This window comes from Scyliorhinus canicula, chromosome 3 (genome assembly GCF_902713615.1).
Source record: "Scyliorhinus canicula chromosome 3, sScyCan1.1, whole genome shotgun sequence".
NCBI lineage: Eukaryota > Metazoa > Chordata > Chondrichthyes > Carcharhiniformes > Scyliorhinidae > Scyliorhinus > Scyliorhinus canicula.
The window spans coordinates 42,421,062-42,444,957 of NC_052148.1; the positions used below are offsets into that span (position 1 = coordinate 42,421,062).

At 43.9% G+C, this 23,896-nt stretch overlaps 1 protein-coding gene across 6 annotated transcripts in view; it reads left to right on the forward strand.

Annotated features, from left to right (window-relative positions):
• LOC119963931 (fibroblast growth factor receptor 3-like) overlaps positions 1 to 21,602 on the forward strand; it is a 254,152-nt gene extending 232,550 nt beyond the window's left edge. For all 6 annotated transcript variants that reach the window (XM_038793355.1, XM_038793358.1, XM_038793357.1 and 3 more), the window contains exons 19-23: positions 7,313 to 7,435; positions 8,281 to 8,351; positions 8,809 to 8,946; positions 10,077 to 10,182; positions 18,955 to 21,602. In XM_038793355.1, coding sequence (XP_038649283.1) covers positions 7,313 to 7,435; positions 8,281 to 8,351; positions 8,809 to 8,946; positions 10,077 to 10,182; positions 18,955 to 19,119 — 603 coding nt within the window. In that variant the 3' untranslated portion in view covers positions 19,120 to 21,602. The remainder of the gene's footprint in view (positions 1 to 7,312; positions 7,436 to 8,280; positions 8,352 to 8,808; positions 8,947 to 10,076; positions 10,183 to 18,954) is intronic.
• Positions 21,603 to 23,896: the final 2,294 nt, after the last annotated feature.

Genomic DNA, 23,896 nt, shown 5'->3' on the forward strand with positions numbered 1-23,896 from the left:
ACTCCTCATGTAACAAAGGCACTACATGCTGGAATTCTGCAGGTCAGGCAGTATCTGTGTGAGGAAAAACAACACAAGTGAACATTTTGGTCTTCTATGAGGCCCAGAAATGTAGACATCGACAGAGGCTGGCCGACCTGCTGAGGGTTTCCAGAATTTTCTGTTACCTGTCAGATATACAGCACCTGTAATTTTTATTTTGTTGCTTTTAACCATTCATTATCGGCCAGCCAAGCCATAGGGATACTGTGTACCGTTTTGGAAGAGTGAACACATGCACTTACTGCTAGATCTCCATCTGCCATATCACAATGTGGGTGGTACCAGCTGCCTTAAACACCGGGAGCCATTTCCTGTTATTCAAGGTGCAGGACATTGTTTTGTGAAATAGCAATTCAAGATTGTTAGATATTGGAAAGGAGAGGATAATGTTGTGTTAATTCCAATTCCACCATCTCTTTACTATTCTGGTTTGTGTTCTTAAGTAGAAGAAACCAGGAGTAATCCAGTATGAGAGGCGAGAGGTAGTGGTAAGGCAGGAGCACTCCAATGTGAGGAAAGATGTACTGGTATTAGAGGTATTCTTCTAAACTCCAGCAAATATAATCCTAACCAACTCATTTCATTCTCTTCTCATACATCGGTCCCACCATCCCCAGAATCAGTCTGGTAAACCTTCGCTGCACTCCTTCTATAGCAAGAACATTCTTCCTCTGTTAAGGAGACCAAAACTACACTATATTCCAGGTGTGCTCTCACCAAGGCCCTGTAAAGTTGCAGCAAGACATCCATTCTCCTGTACTGGAATCCTCTCGGTTTGAAGGGCAACATTTGCCTTCTTTACTGCCTGCTGCATCTGCATACTTACTTTCAGCGACTGTTGCACTTCCCCTCTCAATCAGGTAATAATCTATCTTCCTTTCTGCTACCAAAGTGGATAACCTCGCATTTATCCACATTCCATGCATTTGCCCACTCACTCGACTTGTCCAAATCACACTGAAGCATCTCTGCATCCCCCGCACCCAGCCATGTGTTATCTGCAAATTTTGAGATATTACATTTTCTTCCCTCATCTATATCATTGATATATATTGTGAATATCTGGGATCCTAGCACTGCGGTACCCCACTAGTCACTGCCTACCTGCCATTTGGAAAAAGACACATTTATTCCTACTCTTTATTTCAGGTCTGCCAACCAGTTTTCTATCCATCTCAAATCACCGTCCCCAATCCCATGCGCTTTAATTTTACATGTCTTATGTGGGACTTTGTTAAAAGCCATCTGAAAGTCCAAATCAACTACATCCACTGGCTCCCCATCAACTCTACTAGTTACATTCTCGAAGATTTGTAGATTTGTCAAGCAATTTCTGCTTCATAAATCCATGCGGACTCTGTCTGATCCTGCCACTGTCTTTCTAGTGCTCTGCTGTTCAATCTTTTTTTAAATATAAATTTAGAGTATCCAATTCATTTTTTCCAATTAAGGGGCAATTTAGTGTGGTCAATCCACCTACTCTGCACATCTTTGGGTTGTGGAGGGCGAAACCCACGCAAACACTGGGAGAATGTGCAAAATCCAAACTGACCGGGATCGAACCTGGGAACTTGGCGCCATAAGGCTGCAGGGCTAACCCACTGCACCACCGTGCTGCCCCTGTTGTTCAATCTTTTATAATGTACTCTAGAATTTTCCCCTCAACCAACATTAGGCTGACTGGTCGATAATTTGTTGCTTTCTCTCTACCTCCTTTTTTAAATAGCTCCCCGCACCTGTAGGAAGTGTTCCAGAGTTTATAGAATCTTGCAACATGACCACCAATGCATCCACTATTTCTAGGGCCACTTACTGAAGTACCCTGGGATGTAGATTATCAGGCCCTGGGGATTTATCGTCCTTCAACCCAATCAATTTCCTTCAGCTCCCCTCTCTCACTAAACCCTGTGTTCTCCAACATTTCTGGTTGGTTATTTGTGCCCTCTTTTGTAAAGCCTGAACCAAAGTATGTATTTAGTTGGTCAGTTATTTCTTGGTTCCCCATTATAAATTCCCCTGTTCCTGACTATAAGAGACCTACATTTTGTCTTTATCAATCTTTTTCTCTTCACGTATCTATAGAAGCGTTTACAGTCAATTCTTATTTGATTTGATTTCCTGTCACATGTACCGAAGTACAGTGAAAAGTATTTTTCTGCGGCCATGGGAACACACACAGTATGTACATAGTAGACAAAAAAAGAATAATCAACAGAGTACTTTGACAAATGGTTACATCGACAAACAGTGATTGGTTACAGTACGGAACAAGGGGCCAAACAAAGTAAATACATGAGCAAGAGCAGCATAGGGCGTTGTGAATAATGTTCTTACAGGGAACAGGGGGAGTCGCTGAGGAGTCTAGTAGCTGTGGAGAACAAGCTGCTTCTATGTCTGGAGTACGGGTCTTCAGACTTCTGTATCTTCTGCTGATGGAAGCTTCTGGAAGAAGGCAAAGCCTGTGTGCGAGGGGTCTCTGACAATGCTGTCCGCCTTCCTGAGGCAGTGGGAGGTGTATACAGAATCAATGTGGGGGTGGCAAGCTTGTGTGATGCATTGGGCTGAGTTCACCACACTCTGCAGTTTCTTGCGATCTTGGACTGAGCAGTTGCCGTACCAAGCTGTGATGCAGCTGGATATGATGCTCTCTATCGAACATCTGCAGAGGTTTGAGAGAGTTGATGTAGACATGCCGTATTTCTTTAGCTTCCATAGAAAGTAGAGATGTTGTTGGGCTTTCTTGACTGTTGCATCAACGGAGTGGACCAGGACAGACTGTTGGTGATGGTGACCCCCAGGAACTTAAACCTATCGACCATCTCTACTTCGGAGCCATAGATGGAGGAGTTTGTGGTTTGTGTGTGTGTTGGGGAGGGGGGGGGGGGGGGGGGGGGGGGTCGTCCTACGCTTCCTGAAGTCGAAGGGATTCGTTCCTTGGTCTTTCCGACATTTGGAGAGAGGTTGTTTTTCGTACACCGTGCAACCAAGTGATCTATCTCCCTTCTGTAGTCAGATTTGTCATTGTTTGACATACGACCCAGCACAGTCGTATCATCCGCAAACTTATAGATTGAGTTGGAGTTAAATCCACACAGTCGCGTGTGTATAGGGAGTACAGTAGAGGACTGAGTACACATCCTTGCGGGGCCCCAGTGTTGAGGACTATTATTTTTCCCATCTTAATAAATTTCTTTGTCCTCCTTTGCTGAATTCTAAACTGATCTCAGGCCTACATTTTTTTCTGGTCAATTTGTATGCTTCTTCCTTGGATCTAATTGAATTTGATGATCAGCCATGATCATAATGAATGGTGGAGAAGGCTCGAAGGTCCGAATGGCTTTCTCCTTCTATTTTCTATGTATGTTTCTAATATTATCTCTAATTTCCCTTTTAAGCCACTGTTTAGCCACCTTTCTTTTTGTGCCAGACAGGAATGAACAACCATTGCAGTTCACCCATACATTCTTTGAATGTTTGCCATTGCCTATCCACTGTCATCCCTCAATCAATCATAGACAACTCACGCCTCATTGCATTGTAGTTTTCTTTATTTAGAATTAGGATCCTAGTCTCAGAATCACTCTCCATCTTGATGAAAAATTCTGTCATATTACGGCCCCTCATCGCCGTTCTTATTGCACAATATCAAGTCTAGGATGGCCTGTTCTCCAGTTGGTTCTTCAATGTATTGACTCAGAAACCATCCCATATACACTTCAGGAATTCCTCCTCTATGGTATTGTTACGAATTTGGTTTCCCAATATATGTGCAGATTAAAGTCACCTATAACTACAGATGTTCCTCTATCGCATATGTCACTAATATCCTATTTGAACTATTCTCGACATCACCACTGCCGGTTGAGGGTCTATATACAACCCCACTAACATTTGGTAGCAGATTCCACATCGTCGGAACTAATATCCTTCCTCACTATTGTATCAATTTCCTCTTTCGCCAATAATGCAGCCCCGTCTTTTCATTTTGTCTGTCCTTCCTAATTACTGAATACCCCTGGAGTAGGTGGATATTCAAAGTTGGGGATGCTTACTGGAACAAGGTAGGGCAGTAAATCGAAGATGAGCAGTAGAATATATTTACTGGGGTACACCAGCTGAATATATCTTAATATTCATTCCCAATATAGGGAAATTGTAGAAAGAACCAACGGCCCTGCAAACGTATTCAAACGTAAGGCACCCTTATCAAATTCCGCAACATTGTTTTGTAAATGTCAGAACTTAGGGGAGCCAACATTCCATGGAGAGGTGGGTGAAGAAGTTTAAATGTAGAGCTGAGCCATAAACACCAAGAAGGTTTGATTTCTATCTTGAACTGACTCGGCTACAGTTTAAGTTTGCTGTTTTGACACCCCAGGGTTATGGGGAGGAAACTCTGGATCAATATCTGACAGAAAGTGCATGTGGATGCATTGGACAAGGGCATCGTCTGGCTCAACTGTAACACACTCCCTAAGGTCCTAGAGACTACCGACAATCACGGCCGGAGTTATGAATGGTACTTGATTAAGATGCTGGAGATTAGCAACACACATAGAACCATAGCCAGGAAAGGGGCCACCCTAAAATCAAGGGAGTGGCGGGGGAGTGTTCCTGAGGAGAGGGGAAATTACAGGGGAAGGTAAAGAGGAAGAGGGTCAATATGGGACCTTGGCATTTCTTTATTCAGTCTTTTCAAGGATTTACTGGATAAAAGCAAATTACTGCGGATGCTGGAATCTGAAACGAAAGAGAAAATGCTGGAAAATCTCAGCAGGTCTGGCAGCATCTGTAGGAAGAGAAAAGAGCTAACGTTTCGAGTCCGATGACTCTTTGTCAAAGCGAACCTTCTTGATTTAATAATTCAATCAAACTAAATCCTTTTCAAGGCTGAAGCAGACAGATGGGTACTCACCATGGTGTGAGAACACCTCAAATGGAGGACTCACTGAGGTTCAGGACATTTGAACTCCCGGGGCTGGTTTTCATGTCAGAATGCCAACGCTCACCTAAAGCCAATGGGAATGATATCAGCACCAGTAAGCAGGAGTCAAAATTCAACCGGAGGGGACAGATTCAGGAGTGGCGGACATGGCATCTGACAAAGTAACTGAGAGAGGGGTGGAAGGCCCAAGCATATTTGGTCCCACAAAAGGCATTTCTGCAGCTCTCCCTGGCCCATGATGAATTTACAAATAGTAAACTAAATGAATGTACCCAGGCCTCCAGTGTCTTGCTGGTAGCCTTCACCAGCAGCTTCAAGGCTGTATGGGACTGAGTTGGTTGGTGCACAGTTAAAATGACAGCACTTCCTGGCCACATCATCTGAGACAGGGGACCTTACTGTGCCTGAATCAAGGAAGGGGAGATGGGGGTAAGTTTAATGCAGATCTTAAATATATGAGATCATTGTGATTAACGTAGCTTATAATAATAATCTTTATTAGTATCATAAGTAGGCTTACATTAATACTACAATGAAGTCACTGTGAAAATCCCCTAGTCACCACACTCCGGCGCCTGTTCTGGTACACAGAGGGAGAATTCAGAATGTCCAATTCACCTAATAAGCACATCTTTCGGGACTTGAGGGAGGAAACCGGAGCACCCGGAGGAAATCCACGCAGACACGGGGCAAACATGCAGATTCCGCACAGACAGTGACCCAAGCCAGGAATCGAACCCGGGTCCCTGGCTCTGTGAAGCAACAGCGCTAACCGTTGTGCTGACGTGCCGCCCAAGTACCCAGGGCTACACATCACCAGAGCAAAGATAAACCTCAATGGATCAAATAAAAATAATTGTTTGGCCCCAAATAGTAATAACCAGCACAAGAAACAAGGAATATCAAGCCTAACATTGGTAGTGGGGAAAATGCTTGAATCCATTATCAAGGACTTTATAGCGGAACATTTGGAAAGCAGTGGCAGGATCAGTCAGAGTCAGCATGGATTAACGAAGGGGAAATTATGCTTGACAAATCTGTTGGAATTCTTTGAAGACGTAACCAGTACAGTTGACAAAGGGGAACCAGTCAATGTTGTTTGGACTTTCAGAAGGTGTTTGACAAAGTCCCGTATCAGAGAATATTGCGCAAGATTAAAGCGCATGGGATTGGGGGAAATGTATTGAGGTGGATAGAAAACTGGTTGTCAGAGCGGAAACAAAGAGTAGGAATTAATTGGTCTTTTTCAAATTGGCAGGTAGTAACCAGTGGGGTACCATAGAGATCGCTGCTGGGACCCCAGCTATTCACAATATATATTAATGATTTAAATGTAACATCTCAAAGTTTGCAGATGATACCAAGTTAGGTAGGAGGGTGAATTGTGACGAGGATGCAGGGATCCTACAGAAAGATCTGGACAGGTTGGGCGAGTGGGCAAATCAATGGCAGATGCAGTATAATTTGGATAAGTGTGAGGTTATTCACTTTGGAAGCAAAAACAGGAAGGCAGATTACTACCTGAATGGTTGTAAATTGAGAGAGGGGAGTGTGCAGCGGGACCTGGATGTACTTGTGCACCAGTTGCTGAAGGTAAGTATGCAGGTGCAGCATGCGGTAAAGAAGGCCAAAGGTATGTTGGCCTTCATTGCAAGAGGTTTCCAGTACAGAAGCAGGGATGTGTTGCTGCAATTATACAGGACCTTGGTGAGGCCACACCTGGAGTATTGTGTGCAGTTTTGGTCTCCTTCTCTGAGGAAGGTTGTTCTTGCTCTCGAGGGAGTGCAGCGAAGGTTTACCAGACTGATTCCAGGGATGGCGGGACTGTCATATAAGGCAAGATTAACTAGGTTTGGATTGCTCTCGCTAGAGTTCAGAAGAATGAGGGCGGATCTAATAGAGACTTATAAAATTCTAACAGGACTAGACAGGGTAGATGCAGGGAAGATGTTACCAATGATGGGTGTGTCCAGAACCAGAGGTCACCGTCTGATGATTCAGGGTAAATCATTTCGGACAGATAAAAGGAGACATTTCTTCACACAGAATGGTGAGCCTGTGGAATTCATTACCACAGGAAGTAGTTGATGCTAAAACTTTGAATACATTCAAGAGGCGGCTGGATATAACACTTGAGGAGAATGGGATCAAAGGCTATGGGGAGAAAGCAGGATTAGGTTATTGAGTTGGATGATCAGCCATGATCGTGATGATTGGCGGAGCAGGCTCGAAGGGCCACAAGGCCTCCTCCTCTCTTCTAGGAATTTATGTATCACTGACAAACAGTTTAATTGTTCTGTTTGGAATTTATTTCTCTTTGGTTAGTGTATTCACCGGGATCTGGCAGCCAGAAATGTGCTCGTGACAGACGATAACGTGATGAAGATTGCTGACTTTGGCCTAGCCAGGGACGTGCACAACATTGACTACTACAAGAAAACAACAAACGTAAGTGTAACCACAACCTGCGTCATCTGCTTCGGGGCTGTAGGGGCTAGCAGTTGATGCAGGTGGTCAGCAGAGGGTGAACCAGGCCGGGGCTCTTTTCTCCAGAAAAGAGAAGGTGGAAGGGTGATCTAATTGAGGCCTTTAAGGTGATGGAAAGCTTTGATGGGATAAACGTATTGGGAAGACCAGAATTAGGGGCCACTAATAATCCAATAAGAAATTCAGGGAAATGTCTTTACCCAGAGAGTGGTTAGAATGGGGAATTTTTGGCCATGGAGTAGAATTCCTACAGTGCAGAAGGAAGCCATTCAGCCCATCGAGTGCACCGGCCCTCTGAAAGAGCACCCTCCCTCAGCCCATTCCCTCGCCCTATCCCCGTAAACCCACCTAAGCTGCACATTCTTGGACACTTAAGGGGCAATTAATATGGCCAACACACCTAACTCTACATTTTTGGACTGTGGGAGGAAACGGGAGCACGTGGAGGAAACCCATGCAGATACTGGGAGAACATGCAATCTCCACACAGACAGTCACCCAAGGCCGGAATTGAACTCGGGTCCCTGGTCCTGTGAGACAACAGTGCTAACCACTGTGCCGCCATGGCACAAATAGCATTTCAGGAGAAGCTAAGTAAACACATAACGGAGAATGGGCCAGAAAGTTACGTAGGTTGAGTTAAATGAAGAGGGAGAGGACCAGTTGGACCAAGTGGCCTTGTTTATATGCTGTGCGCTGTGTATAATTCTATCGTGGTAGTTGTGGCTGATTACAGCCCACTTGTTGCCTTTGTAGCTGCCTGTAGATGTAATTAAATAATAATTCCCATCTTCTATTGTTAAAAGGGGAGACTACCAGTGAAGTGGATGGCTCCAGAGGCACTATTCGACAGGGTCTACACCCACCAGAGTGACGTGTAAGTACTACGTATAAGAATTGAGCTTTTTTATAAAATCATGCACTAATAATCTTTATTAGTTCCAACTAATATACATCAGTCTTTTTGTCAAAGAAAGTCTCAATGGCCAGAATTGGCTCTGTGACTTGCTTCCAAATTATGCGGTCCAGGGAAACTTAATTTGGAGAAAAAAGTGTCATTAGTTCTGCTCTGGGGACTTGGCAAAGGAGACGACAAGTTATAAACGGTCTGTCAACTATCTGATTAACTGGTCATTTTAATTCCAGCATTAGTGTGTACTGATCTTTTTTGTGATTGAAAGCATCGCCGCGACGCTCCAAGTAACTAGAAAAGAGTTTATTCAATTAAGTCACGCCGTTGATAACTGTGTTAGGTACGCATGGCAGCACCGAGAGAATGGAGTGGCTTAAAAAGGGTTCAGTGAATTAAGTTTCTACTCTTTTCTCATTCCTAGCTGGTCATATGGAGTCCTGTTGTGGGAGATCTTTACACTGGGAGGATCCCCTTACCCTGGAATCCCAGTAGAAGAGCTCTTTAAACTGCTGAAAGAAGGCCATCGAATGGACAAGCCAGCGAATTGCACCCATGAGCTGTAAGCAATAACCCACATTACGATCCTACATCACTAAATTGTTGGTTTAAAGTTTCACAAGTTGCTTGACGCTTTGCGGGAAAATGTCTGCTTTTGCTTTGGCATTAGGTTTGATTGTTTGCATTTCTTTCTCCTTATAATTACATAGTAGTTTCTCTCCGCATTTCTGTGACCCACCACCACAATTAAATAATCCTGACCCACCCACTGGAGTGAAATAATCCTGACCCTGTGATGTGTTGGGATCCCTCGCTGTGATGTGTTGGGATCCCTCGCTGCGGTGTGTTGGGATCCCTCGCTGCGATGTGTTGGGATCCCTCGCTGCGATGTGTTGGGATCCCTCGCTGCGGTGTGTTGGGATCCCTCGCTGCGATGTGTTGGGATCCCTCGCTGCGGTGTGTTGGGATCCCTCGCTGCGGTGTGTTGGGATCCCTCGCTGCGATATGTTGGGATCCTTCGCTGCGATGTGTTGGGATTCCTATCTGCAGTATGTTGGGACCCTTCACTGCGATGTGTTGGGATCCTTCGCTGCGATGTGTTGGGCCTCTGCCTCATTGACCATTCGCCTGCAGCTCCTCAACATTTTGAAGATATATGTTTTTGCATTGTTTAACTGCAATAAATTATTATAGATTCCCAACATTACAGAAGGATGCCATTAGGCCCATTGAGTCTGCACCAACCCTTTAAAAGAGCACTCCACCCAAACACACTCCCCTGCCCTATCCCAATAACCCCTTAACCTAACCCAAGGGGCAATTTAGCACAACCAACCCACCTAACCTGCACGTCTTTGGACTGTAATAATAATAATATTTATTATTGTCACATGTAGGTTTACATTAACACTGCAATGAAGTTACTGTGAAAATCCCCTAGTCACCACACTCCGCCACCTGTTTGGGTACACTGAGGGAGAACTCAGAATGTCCAATTCACCTAACAGCACGTCTTTTGGGACTTGTGGGAGGAAACCGGAGTACCCGGAGGAAACCCACGTAGACATTGGGAGAAAGTGCAAACTCCACACAGATAGTCCCCCAAGGCTGCAATTGAACCAGTCCCTGATGCTGTGAGGCAGCAGTGCTAACCACTGCTAACCAGATTGCTAATACTGTGTCTTTCTCTAGGTATATGATAATGAGAGAATGCTGGCATGCAATCCCATCACAGAGGCCAACATTCAAACAGCTGGTTGAGGATCTTGACAGGGTCTTGATGGTGACATCAACTGAGGTCAGTGTTTTAATTTAAAAACTCAAAAGAACTAAGGTTAATTAAAAGCAAATTTATATTTAATAACTAATAGCACTTAATTATTCAACAATACGATAATGGCTGATTTTCTACCTCGACACCATTTCCCGCCTGCTGCCATGGGCGCGATTCTCCGAAACGGAGAGAAACAGCCGATGCCGGAGTGAAACCCGTAGTGTTTCACTCCGGCGTCGGAGACCGCTCCTCGCCCCCTATTCTCTCCTTCCCCCCTCCCCCCCCCGGGGGCTAGGAGCGGCGGTGCGCGAATCTCGGGCGCCGGGCCTTGATGCTTGCGTCAAAGCGGCGCGCTGAGAATGACGCGGCCGGCGGCGCCTAAGTGACGTCAGCCGCGCATGCGCAGGTTGGCTGGCTCCAACCCGCGCATGCGCGGTTGCCGTCTTCCCCTCCGCTGCCCCGCAAGACATGGCGGCTTGATCTTGCGGGGCGGCAGAGGGAAAAGGGTGCGTCTCTTAGAGACGCCGGCCTGATGATCGGTGGGCACCGATCACGGGCCTGTCACCTCATGAGCACGCCCGTGGTGCTCGATCCTCCCCCACACTTACCGGTTGTGCGATGTTCACGCCGGCAGCGACCAGGTGTGGTTGGTGCCGGCATGAACCGGTCGGGTTCGTCAGGCCGCTCGGCCCATACGGGCCAGAGAATCGGCAGTCGCCGTGAAAAACGGCGAGCGCCGATTGTCCGAGCAACGTGTCGCAAAACGCGACACGCCATTTTGTGGGGGTGGGAGAATCGCGGGGGGTGCCAGGGCGGCGTGTCGTGATTCGCCCGGCCCTTCCACAATTCTCCCACCCGGCGTGAGGAGCGGAGAATCGCGCCCCGTATACCTGAGAGACCAAAGATTTGACCATGAATATTCAACGATGGAGCATCCACAAATTTCTGGGATAGAGAATTCTAAAGAAGCAGAACCATCGAAGTGAAGAGATTTCTCATCTCAGTCTTAAATGAACAAGCCTTTATTTTGAGACTGTGCCAGTGCTTTCTGGATAAACCAGGCAGTGTCTACCCTGTCAAGATCATTCAGAATCTTTTATATTTCGATGCTTAATAATTCTAATAAGAGATTTCATCTTTTTCCCAATGACTGATGTCAGACTAACTGACTTGTGGTTCCCAGTTATCTTTCCCCCCTCGTTTCGTAAATGGTAGTGTTACATTTGTCAACTTCCAATGTACTCGGTCAATTCTCAAACCTAAGGGATTTGGAAAATCGTAACCACTATCTCTGCAGCTTTCTCTTTTAGAACGATTAGTTCCTGGGGATTTGTTTGCTTTCAGTTCCTTATGTTTCTCTATTACTTTTTCTCTGCTGATATTGATTAATTTAAGTTTCTTACTCTTATTGGTTTTCCTCTATTTTTGTTACATAATTTGTGTCTTCAATTACAAAGACAGCAACAAACTCTGTTCCATGCCTCTACCACTTCTTCATTCCACATTATATCTTCTCCTGTCTCTGTCACCTGAGGGACCAACATTTATTTTGGCTACTCTCTTCCTTTTTATATGCTTGTAAAAGCACTTGCAATCATATTTTTAAATACCTGGCTAGTTTATTCTCATTCTATTTTTCCCTTTTTTAAATCAATTTTTCCATAGATACATAGAATTCCCACAGTGCAGAAGGAAGCTATTCGGCCCATCGAGTCTGCACCGATCCTCTGAAAGAGCACCCCTCCTAGGCCCACTCCCCCGCCCTATCCCCATAACTCCACCTAAGCTCCATCTTTGGAGACTAAGGGGCAATTTTATCATAGAATCATAGAATTTACAGTGCAGAAGGAGGCCATTCGGCCCAACGAGTCTGCATCGGCCCTTGGAAAGAACAGCCTACCTAAGCCCACACCTCCACCCTATTCCCTCACCTCCACCCTATCCCCGTAACCCCACCTCACATTTTTTGGACACAGAGGGCAATTTAGCATTGCCAATCCACCTAACCTGCACATCTTTGGACTGTGGGAGGAAACCAGAGCACCCGGAGGAAACCCACGCAGACACGGGGAGAATGTGCAGAACCCGCACAGACAGTGACCCAAGCCGGTAATCGAACCTGGGACCCTGGAGCTGTGAAGCAACTGTGCTAACCACTGTGCTATCATGGTGCCCAATCATGGCCAATCCACATGAGCTGCACATCTTTGGACTGTGGGAGGAAGCCAGAGCACCCACACAGAAGGGCTGAAGTGTACACTCCACACAAGACAGTCACCTAAGGCTGGAATTGAACCCGGTGCCTCGCACTGAGGCAGCAGTGCTAACCACTGTGTCAACCTTTGTTTTTTGCAAACTCTCCCAATCGTCAAGCTTATGATTATTCTTTGCAACATTATACATTTCTTCTCTTAATCTAACATGATATCTAACTCGCCCAGTAAATCACCAATGGATCTTTCACAATGTGACGCTGGCCAGATAATCTGCTTTGGAAAATCTGTTGTAGGTTAGGGATGAATATTAACCAGGACACCAAGGATAACTAGCGTCTTCCTATTCAAAGGGAAAGAGCAAATGTTATTAAGAGCAGTTCCCCTGCTTTTAGTGAAAATAGTGCTCTGGGAATTCTTTAGATGTGAGAGAGTAAACAGGACTTCAGTTGAAAGACAGCACCTTGGCAATGCAGAATTCCCTCAATACCCTCAGCCTTATATTTGTGCTCCAGTCTCTGGAATGGGACACAAATGAACAATCTTCTGTATCAGAGGCGAGAGTGCTACCAACTGAGCTGGCACAACTGAAACCCAGCTAAGATGAAGAAATTAGTGTTCTGTAATATTCCTGGACAGTGGGGGGTAGAAATTTTGAATCCTTTCTCCTAGGTCTCTGTGGATGCTGGACAATTACAGTTTTCAAGACTGAGGTCATTGATAGGTAAAGATATATATTTTTTAAATAAATTTAGAGTACCCAATTCATTTTTTCCAATTAAGGGGCAATATAGCCCCTTAAGGGGGCAGCACGGTAGCATTGTGGATAGCACAATTGCTTCACAGCTCCAGGGTCCCAGGTTTGATTCCGCTTGGGTCACTGTCTGTGCGGAGTCTGCACATCCTCCCCGTGTGTGCGTGGGTTTCCTCCGGGTGCTCCGGTTTCCTCCCACAGTCCAAAGATGTGCAAGTTAGGTGGATTGGTCATGATAAATTGCCCTTAGTGTCCCTTAGTGTTGGGTGGGGTTACTGGGTTATGGGGATAGGGTGGAGGTGTTAACCTTGGGTAGGGTGCTCTTTCCAGGAGCCGGTGCAGACTCGATGGGCCGAATGGTCTCCTGCACTAAATTCTATGATCTATAGCGTGGCCAATCCACCTACGCTGCACATTTTTGGATTGTGGGGGCGAAACCCACGCAAACACGGGGAGAATGTGCAAACTCCACACGGACAGTGACCCAGAGCCGGGATCGAACCTGGGACCTTGGCGCCGTGAGGCCGCAGGGCTAACCCACTGCGCCACCGCGCTGCCCGATAGGTAAAGATATTGAGGGAATATGGAATTGAGGAAAGTCAATGGAATTAAGAGAGATATCGGCCAATATCTAATGAATGGGGTCATAGTTTGAGGATTAGGAGTAAAACCTTTCGGACTGAAGTGAGGAGAAATTTTTTCACCTCCGAGAGTGGTGAATCTGTGAAATTCGCTATCACAGAAAGTAGTTGAGTCCAAAACGGGGAATTTCAAGAAGGAATTGGATATAGTGTTTGGGCTAAAGGGATATGGGGGAAGGTGGGATCAGGGTATTGAACTTGATCAGCCATGATCACAATGAATGGCGGAGCAGACACGGGGACAACGTGCAGACTCCGCACAATGACCCAAGCCGGGAATCGAACCTGGGACCCTGTAGCTATGAAGCAACAGTACTACCCATTGTGCTATCGTGCTGCCCTCAATACCCATGCCAATCAAAAATTTACCAATCTGTTGATGTTACATTACTAATGGACCCCAGACTTTAGAATTTCGGATCTCCACTACACTTTGTCTGAAGGGAGTAGCACGTCGGCACAGTGGTTAGCACTGCAGCCTCACCGTGTCAGAGACCCGGGTTCGACTCTGACCTTAGAGTGTCTGTGTGGAGTTTTCACATTCTTCCCGTGTCTGTGTGTGTTTCCTCCAGGTGCTCCGATTTCCTCCCACAGTCCAAAGATGTGCAGGTTAGGTGGATTGGCCATGCTAAATTGACGCTAGGTGGGGTTATGGGGAATTGGGCCTAGGTAGGGTGTTCTTTCTGAGGAGAGGTGCAGACTCAATGGGCGGAATGTCCTCCTTCTGCACTATAGGGTTTCTATGAAGGAGTGCTTCCAGACAGCACCCCTGAATATCCAAGCTCTTTTTAAAAAAAATATAAATTTAGAGTACCCAATTCTATTTTTTCCAACTGAGGGGTAATTTAGCGTGGCCAATTCACCCACCAGTCAGATCTTTGGGTTGTGGGGGTGAGACCCACGTAGACATGGGGAGAAAGTGCAAATCCCACACAAACAGTAACCAGGGACCAAGATCGAACCTGGGTCATTGGCGCCGTGAGGCAGCAGTGCTAACCACTGTGCCGCCGAGCCACACCAATCTGAGCTTTAATTTTAAAATGATGCCCCTTTCCTCTGGCTTCTCTCACTAGTTTCTCTCTATCCATCCTATGAAGTCCTTTAACCATTTTAAATACCTCAATTATATTACCCCCCCGATCTTTCATATTGAAGAGAAGTCAATGAAACCTGTCTTCATAAATTAACCCTCTTAGTCCTGGTATCATTTTGATGTTTTCATGTGAGTCACAGACAGGGAGAGTATCAAAGCTGAACTCGTTTCTGAACTCACACTGTGCCAAACCAAGAATACTACATAGTAGTCGGCACATACATTCTCGTCTATGTTTTTATCAGGATCCTTTCCTGCTATGTGATCTGTGTCCTGTTGCCTCAACAGAGACTGGGCATTGAATCCAGCACCATTCTGGTCTGCACAGCTCAGCTGTGCACCAGATGAACTCAATGAAACATCGGGAAAGTGACCAAGGTCAACCTTTGATGATGTTTTCAGTGCAAACATTGCAGTCCAGTAGCATCCAGCCCAGCACAGGAAGCAGGCTAAACCTAGTCGACAAACCAATATTCCTCAAGACTGCATTGCAATTCAGATGGTTAATGTTCCCCTTTAAGCAACGTACAGCTGCACCAGTAGGTGGTGAACTATTTGAATGGGAAATTTCTGTGTGTAATATCATCCGATATTTCACATAATTGATCAAAAATTGTATGGATGTTACTTTTGACGAGCCAAAATGGAAAAGCTGGAAATGTATGACAGATACATCAGCCTGCAAAAAGAGAAAGATAGGTTGGTATCTGACGTGAATGTTGATTAGTTAGATGGTCACGACAGTCAACCTCGTGGCAGTCAATTATACCCTCTTAATTAGATTCCAGCGAAGCATCTGTACCCAATATATGCATGTTTCTTTCCTCTTTTCAGCTGCTTTTGGACTGGCCACAGTATTCCAACATTTTCTATTCCTAGTTTCCAGCATTTAACAGTTTCTAAATATGTTTGCAGCCTTCCCTTTCAATACACTAAGCACATTGTTTAATGTAAATCGCAGCAAAGATATGTTTTAAATGCACACAAGGTGCCATGCTACCTGGCTCACTGATTTACTGCACTGTTTAAACTTTTGACAGATCATAATTGAAAATGATCGACAGCACCAAATCCCCAAGCGTGTGATCGTAAAATATTATCACCAGGATTTATATAGCCTCCCTCCTGCCCAATAACCTGCCCCAACCAAAGAGTTAACCTTTGACCTGGGAAACTGAGATGAAATGTTGCTGGGAGTGTAGTTTAAAGTCATTCAGAGTTTCTGTTTGATTCTGCTGGCTGAGAAGAGATGGAGCAGTGGTCACATTCACTGTAATCAGCACCACTGTCTTTTTATGATGTTGCTGTTCAGCAGCCCCTATCATGTGGCACTGGGGGCTGGGCAAGAGGCATAAATATAGCAATAAAATGCAAGGGCTACAGTTAGCACACTTAACTCTTAGCATTATGGTCCTCTTAAGGAATCCGCAATTGCTATAATTTGGAAAGTAAGTAGTTACCCTGGGGGGGGGGGGGGGATTTGCTTTAAGATTTTTTTTAAAGGGAACAGTTTCCGGATTTTGTACAATGCAAAACATTGTCATTGTTCAAACAACACCAGTGCATGGAAAATATATTACTTAATCCCATTGAATGGTCTTCATAAAGTATATCGTCACAAAGGGAGCATACACTCAACATACTCTGTGGGGAAAGGCTGTTCTCCTATAATTACTATCATTAATCAAAAATTGGTATGGGTTATATCACTGTTGATTTAAACACAGACCTTCAGTGAATTTCCAGCATTTTCCATCACGCTCTGTAAAAAGAAGGGTCGAGGCCTAGAAAGTCTGCCACATGGTGCTCATTTCTCGGGTACTAAATAGCCTCCTAAGCATGGGGAGCATGAAGCACGTACTCATTACAGGCCAGAATTGTGCAGCTCACCATGTTGTTAAAGGTCAACAAATAAGTAATCATGGTCCATGCTTAAAAGAAGTCTTCAGAAAACAAAGGAGCTGATGATGCTTGTTTGAAGCCCTTACTGTAAAATTGGTTTGCACCAAGGCAGCTGGGGCCAGCTACACTCAGGAAACCTAGGACTTTAAAAAGCCCAATAGGCAGTGCATTGCTTAAAGGGACCACAACTTACAAGCTAAATCTTAATGTGTAACTTATCTAAATGAGGAGTCAAGCTGTGCAGGGAATATGCCCAGGCATGGCATCAACTAGCTGCTCAGACACAGAGGAACAGGCAGAAGAAGCACCTTTTCCATCACCACACAAATCCACACCAGCCCAAAGCCTAATCCTCGTCTTTACCTCCACTCCAATTTCAGGGTTTCTTGGGTAGTTGAAATGAGAGGGAAACACAACAGTTCGGAGCTGTTCTAAATTACAATCTCCCACTGATGCTGAAATTTATGTGGCCTTTCTTCCCTGTCAGATTTCAGATTCCCTGTACCTGTACACTCGGACTATCATTAAGATTTCTTGGTTCCTGACACCAAGAAAGGGCAAATCCACTTATTAAAATGTACTGGTAGAAGGAGGTAGGCACATAATTGGGGGCTTGACTGCAGTGGTCCCTTTGATTAAATATCCAATGATTGTTCATCACCTTTAGCTGTGAGTTCAGATTCTCACAGGAAGAAAGGTCCCTTGGGATGGTCAGAGTCTATTTACCTGTATCCCATTATCTTCAGGAAGGTGAACAAACAGCATATGATCAGAACTCAACCATTCAGTCCCTCAAGCCTGTTCTGCCATTCAGTAAAATCATGGCTGTTCTGTTTCTGTTTCCATACTCCCATCTATCCCTGATGACCTGATTCCCTTGCCTAACAAGAATTTGCCTACCTCCATTGTAAAAATATTCAATGACCCGGCCTCTACCGTCTTCAGAGGAGAGTGTTCTAAAGTTGCACAGCCCTCGGAGAGAAAAAAATTATTCTAATCTCTGTTCTGAAGGGCAACCCCAAATTTTAAAATAGTATCTCGTTCTAGACTCGCCCAAGATATGAAACATCCTTTCCACACCCGCCTTGTTGAGACCTTTCTTTTTATTAAATTGAGTACCCAATTCATTTTTTCCATTTAAGAGGCAATTTAGCATGGCCAATCCACCTATCATGCACATCTTTGGGTTGTGGGGGCGAAACCCATGCAAACACGGGGGGAGGGGGGGGGGAAATGTGCAAACTCCACATGGACAGTGAACCAGAGCCGGATTCGAACCCGGGACCTCGGCGGCGTGAGGCAGCAGTGCTAACCACTGTGCCACCGTGCTGCCCTTGTCGAGACCTTTCAAGATCTTGTATACTTCAATCAAGTCATCCCTCACTGTTCTAAGCTCCAAGAGAAAACATTGGAAGATTTTCCAAACAAAATATCATTCACTCTTGTGTGGTAAAATATATGAAGCACCATCATAAAAACAGAACCATAAATTGGAATCTACCAAACGTTAAATTGATGTTACTTTGGGAGATAAAGAAAGACTTGCATTCACACACAGCTTTTCATGACCGTAGGATGTCCCAAAGCATTTTATATGTAATTAAATACTCTTGAAGTTGAGTCAATGTTGTGAAGCAGGGAAACATATATGGATTGGCCATGCCAAATTGCCCTTATGTTAGATGGGGTTACAGGGATAGGATGGAGATGTAGGGTTAAGTAGGGTGCCCTTTCCAAGAGCCGGTGCAGACTCAATGGACCAAATGGCCTCCATCTGCACTGTAAATTCTATGATTCAATGATATCAAGCTCAGACAAACAGGGATGTGATAAATTATCAGACAATCAGTTTGATGATACTGTTTGAGGGATAAATATTAACTAAGAAATGGGGGAGGGGGGATAATTTTAAAGTAGTGATTTGGGATCTTTTACACCTGCTCAAGTTGGCAGATGTCCTATCCAAAGGACGGCAACTCCAAAATGCAGCACATCCACCCAACTGCACTGGACGGTCAGCCCTTTGTGTTCATGTTTCTGGAGTGGGACATGAATCAGTAGTCTTCTGACTCAAAAACAGAAGTGTTGCCAACTGAGCCGCAGCTAACACTTCATGTGGGTGGCCTACGCTAAGTGACTTACAGTTCTACCACAGAAAGATTACAATGTTGTCTCCTTCCCTTTGTATTTCAGGAGTACCTTGACCTATCGGCACCTTTTGAGCAATATTCTCCAGCATGCCAAGACACTCACAGTACGTGCTCTTCCGGAGACGACTCTGTCTTTGCCCATGATGCTTTGTCTGATGAACCTTGTATCCCCAAGCACCAGCAGTGCAATGGTGTCATCAAGACATGAAACTGTTTGGGACAAAAAGAAGCAGGATTATAGAACGCTGAACATGGAGAACTCACACTGAAGGAAATACACTGAAACATCTGGGACTTTTGTCCCCATTTTAATTCCCACCATTTTGAGCCTTACATCTTCAAGTGCTGTACCCATCTAAAACAAAAAGTACCTTTGGCATGAAGAAACATTTTCTTTTGGAAACAAAATGTAGAAACTGAAATGGAACATTTTGCAAAAAACAAAAAAAATCCAGAGGTGATTGATTACCTTTGACCTCTGGCATTGTGACTGCTAAAGGAACCATTCTGTGCCTAAGTCGACAAGTTGTGTGCAAAGAAAGTGAAACAAAAAACAATTATTTTTCTTTACAAAAGAGCATTTAAATACTTTTTATTTGTGTGAAGCTGCAGATTCCAGAAGAGTTGTATATATATAAATATGAATATTGTATGATAATGTTTAAAAACACAGTTGTATACTTATGATTTGCTTGTTTAGGAAAAACAGAAAAAATATAAACACAATTACAAATATGAGGAAGCAAATCCTAAAATCATTGCAGTCTAGGATATTCAGTATTAATCTGGAAATGATTAAAGAAACACATTGTGTAGTGAGCGAGGGATAAAATAGTTCAAAAACCATTAATTATTTTCAATCTGATTAGCACATTGTATATTTGTAAAGTTGTTCATAGACTTTAACATATCATGTTGGTTAAGAGATTTATAAGTATATAGCTTATTTACTAATTACTGTACACATCTATAGTTACCTAGGTTCTTAATTTTTGTTTTTACGTGTTTATAATTTTTAATTTATTACCCGTTTAAAATTGGTTAGATGCAAAAGTAGATTATGGTCATGAGAAAAAAGTATTAGAATTAAGTTTTCAAATGTCACGTAAAATGAGCGTTATTTTAGATTGCAATGATTTTTTTTCTTTTAGTTATAAATTTGATCCTACATGTGCATTGGCTCTTCATAGCATTTGAAGGTTTGTGCTATGTGGCTGACTTTTGATCAACAAAGCTGAAGTGTTGACTGAATGGTAACCATGTTGTGTGGATCTGGTGCCTTCCTGGCAGCTGACCTGACACTATTAGTCCTGCGAAAGAATGCTGGCATTGTCGCTCGGACAACAGTGGGAGTGTGGCGTTCTGTCACCGAGTGCCCGTTTGAACTGGAGCACGGTGATAGATGTGGTTCTACCAGAGCAGGTTTGTGTCTGGAGAGAAAGTTTTTACGCCTGACCACAAGTCAGATTCTGGAGCCGGGTGTGGTCAGGGCAGTTTGAGATCATGAATGAAGTGTGTGGCAACAGGAAAGCATATTGGTTTACGTGTTATTTACATTTTTTTTCTCCCCCACTCCCAATAGGGTAATGGTGCCAAAATATTAAAAACGCCCAGTGACAGCACTGAATGTGCAAGTGTGGAGAAGAGGTGTTGTGCTGGCACTTTGCATTGTTAGAATGAGAGGGTGCAATGATAGTGAATGTCCATAGCAACTTGTGAGAAAAGAATTGCTCGTCAATCAATCACTGACGTCGGTCATGTATCGATGACTTGAGTCACTCCCTTCTCTTTATGCAGATAGTGCCACAAGCACAACTTACGTGGTGCAATTAAAAGTAACGTGCAATTTTTGCAGAGAACTCATTTGAGGTAAACCCTTTTAAAAAAAAAAGTTACTAGAACAGATGTGAAGCAGACTGGGCAACCGTGTAACCCGGAAAAAAAAGTAAAAGTTCTATTTGATTTTAAATAGGATTCTGCAGGTAAAGTACAAAAGAGGATTTAGGCAGGAATCCTATTAAAATCAATTAAAATTAAATTTTCCTCTTTTAACCTTTACTAGGACCGTGAAGCTCTTACTCTGTAGAAAGACTAATTTACTAGATTGAAGTTATCTGTTAACTCTTTGATACAAAGGTAGGAGTTCTATAGCTGTGTAATTTTTGTAAAATGAAAAGACACTTTGTTATTTTCTTACCGATCGTTGTTGGTGTGTACATTCCAGGTACCTAATGGATAAAAAAAACTTGTCCAATATTTGAAATTTGTGCATGATTTACAAAAAAAGAACTTAGATATATATCTAATTTATTGAGTTTTTTTTTACAAAATATATGTATTGTAGCTTTTACCGAACTTAACATTTGACATCCAGTTCCTGTTATGTAGGTGTAGTAGTATCAAGCATTACTGGCAATAGCTGAGTTGCCCCATTTATGTTTTGTGGTTAGATTGGACCACTGCCGACAATTCATACTCTTAGTAGCCAGATGTAAGCTCAAATCAAACAGTAAAACTCTCCATTCAAACCTATTTGCCTGCCTGAAACCTGTAAAAGGTCACAGATGGTCTAATTGGAGTTTAAAAAGGAACTAGCACTGAACAATATCTGTTTGCCTTTATGAAACTTTGTTATTAACATGGAACTGTTCCATTCCACAAAAAATAAAATGATATTGTTTTAAAATGAAAGCGTTTCCATTCCTCGTTACCTCGTTTTGTTATTCGTTCATGGGACGTGGGCTTGCCCTTGAACTGAGTGGCTCGCTGGGCCATTTCGGAGGACAGTTAAGAGTCAACCACATTGTTGTGGGTCTGGAGTCACATTAGGCCAACCAGACCAGGTAAGGATGGGAGATTTCCTTCCCGAAAGGACATTTGTAAATCAGGTGGGGTTTTACGACAAATCTACAATGGTTTCATGGTCATCATTAGACTTTTAATTCCAGATTTTTATTGAATTCCAATTTCACCATTGTGGGATTCAAACCCAGGTCCTCGGAGCATTACCTGGATCTCCGAATTACTAGTCTAGTGAAAATACTACCATGCTATTGCTTTCCAAGACTAGTGTGATTTATAATAGGCTGGAGTTTCCTGCCATGGTAATACTGTTGATAAGTGTTATAAATTATACTGTCTGGAAATAGTGGACGCACTATTAGTCATCTTCCGGGATTCTATAGACTTTGGAACTGTCCCTGCAGATTGAAGAGTAGCTCACGTGACTCCGATATTCAAAAGGGGAGGTAGAGAGAAAGCAGGGAATCATAGACCAGTAAGCCTAAAATCGGTAGTGGGGAAAATGCTTGAATCCATTGTCAAGGACTTTAGCGGAACATTTGGAAAGCAATGGCAGGATCAGTCATAGATTTCTGAAGGGAAAATCATGCTTGACAAATCTGTTGGAATTCGTTGAAGATGTAACCAGTACAGTTGACGGGAGCCAGTCGATGTGGTATATTTCAACTTCAGAAGGCGTTTGACAAAGTCCCGCATAAGAGATTATTGTCCAAAATTAAAGAAATTGGGTTGGGGAAAATGTATTGAGGTGGATAGAAAACTGGTTGGCAGAGAGGAACCAGAGTAGGGATTAATGGGTCCTTTGCAAATTGGCAGGAAATAACTAGTGGGGTACCACAGGGATCGGTGCTGGGACCCCAGCTATTCACAATATATATTCATGATTTGGATGAGTGAACAAAATGTAACATCTCAAAGTTTGCAGATGATACCAAGTTAGGTGGGAGGGTGAAATGTGACGAGGATGCAGGGATCCTCCAGCATGATCTGGACAGGTTGGGCAAGTGGGCAAATCAATGGCAGATGCAGTATAATTTGGATAAGTGTGAGGTTATTCACTTTTGAATCAAAAACTGGAAGGCAGATTACTACCGGAATGGTTGTAAATTGGGAGAGGGGAGTGTGCAGCGGGACCTGGGTGTCCTTGTGCACCAGTCACAGAAGGTAAGCATGCAGGTGCAGCAGGCGGTAAAGACATCTAATGGTATGTTGGCCTTCATTGTGAGAGGTTTCGAGTATAGAAGCAGGAATGTGTTGCTGCAATTATACAGGGCCTTGGTGATGCCACACCTGGAGTATTGTGTGCAGTTTTGGTCTCTGAGGAAGGATGTTCTTGCTCTCGAGGGAGTGCAGCGAAGGTTTACCAGACTGATTTCCGGTATGGCGGGACTGTCATATGAGGAGAGATTGACTAGGTTGGGATTGTTCTCGCTGAAGTTCAGAAGAATGAGGGGGGATCTCATAGAGACTTATAAAATTTTAACGTGACTAGACAGGGTATATGCAGGTAAGATGTTAGCATAAGACATAGGAGCAGAATTAGGCCACTTGGCCCATCGAGTCTGCTCTGCCATTCAATCATGTCTGATATTTTCTCATCCCCATTCTCCTGCCTTCTCCCCATAACCCCTGATCTCCTTATTAATCAAGAACCTATCTATCTCTGTCTTAAAGACACTCAGTGAATTGGCCTCCACAGCTTTCTGTGGCAAAGAGTTCCACTGATTCATCACCCTCTGGCTGAAGAAATTCCTCCTCATCTCTGTTTTAAAGGATCGTCCCTTCAGTCTGAGATTATGTCCAATGGTTACCAATGATGGGTGTGTCCAGAACCAGGGGTCACAGTCTGAGGATTCAGGGCAAACCATTTCGGACAGAGATAAGGAGACACTTCTTCACACAAAGAGTGGTGAGCCTGTGGAATTCATTACCACAGGAAGTAGTTGATGCTAAAACTTTGAATATATTCAAGAGGCGGCTGGATATAGCACTTGGGGAGAATGGGATTAAAGGCTATGGGGAGAAACAGGATTAGGCTATTGAGTTTGCTGATCAGCCATGATCATGATGAATGGCAGAGCAGGCTCGAAGGGCCAGAAGGCCTCCTCCTGCTCCTATCTTCCATGTATCTACGCATGTATGACCCCCAAACCTCAAGTGGCAAATTTACGCTAGGATTTCCA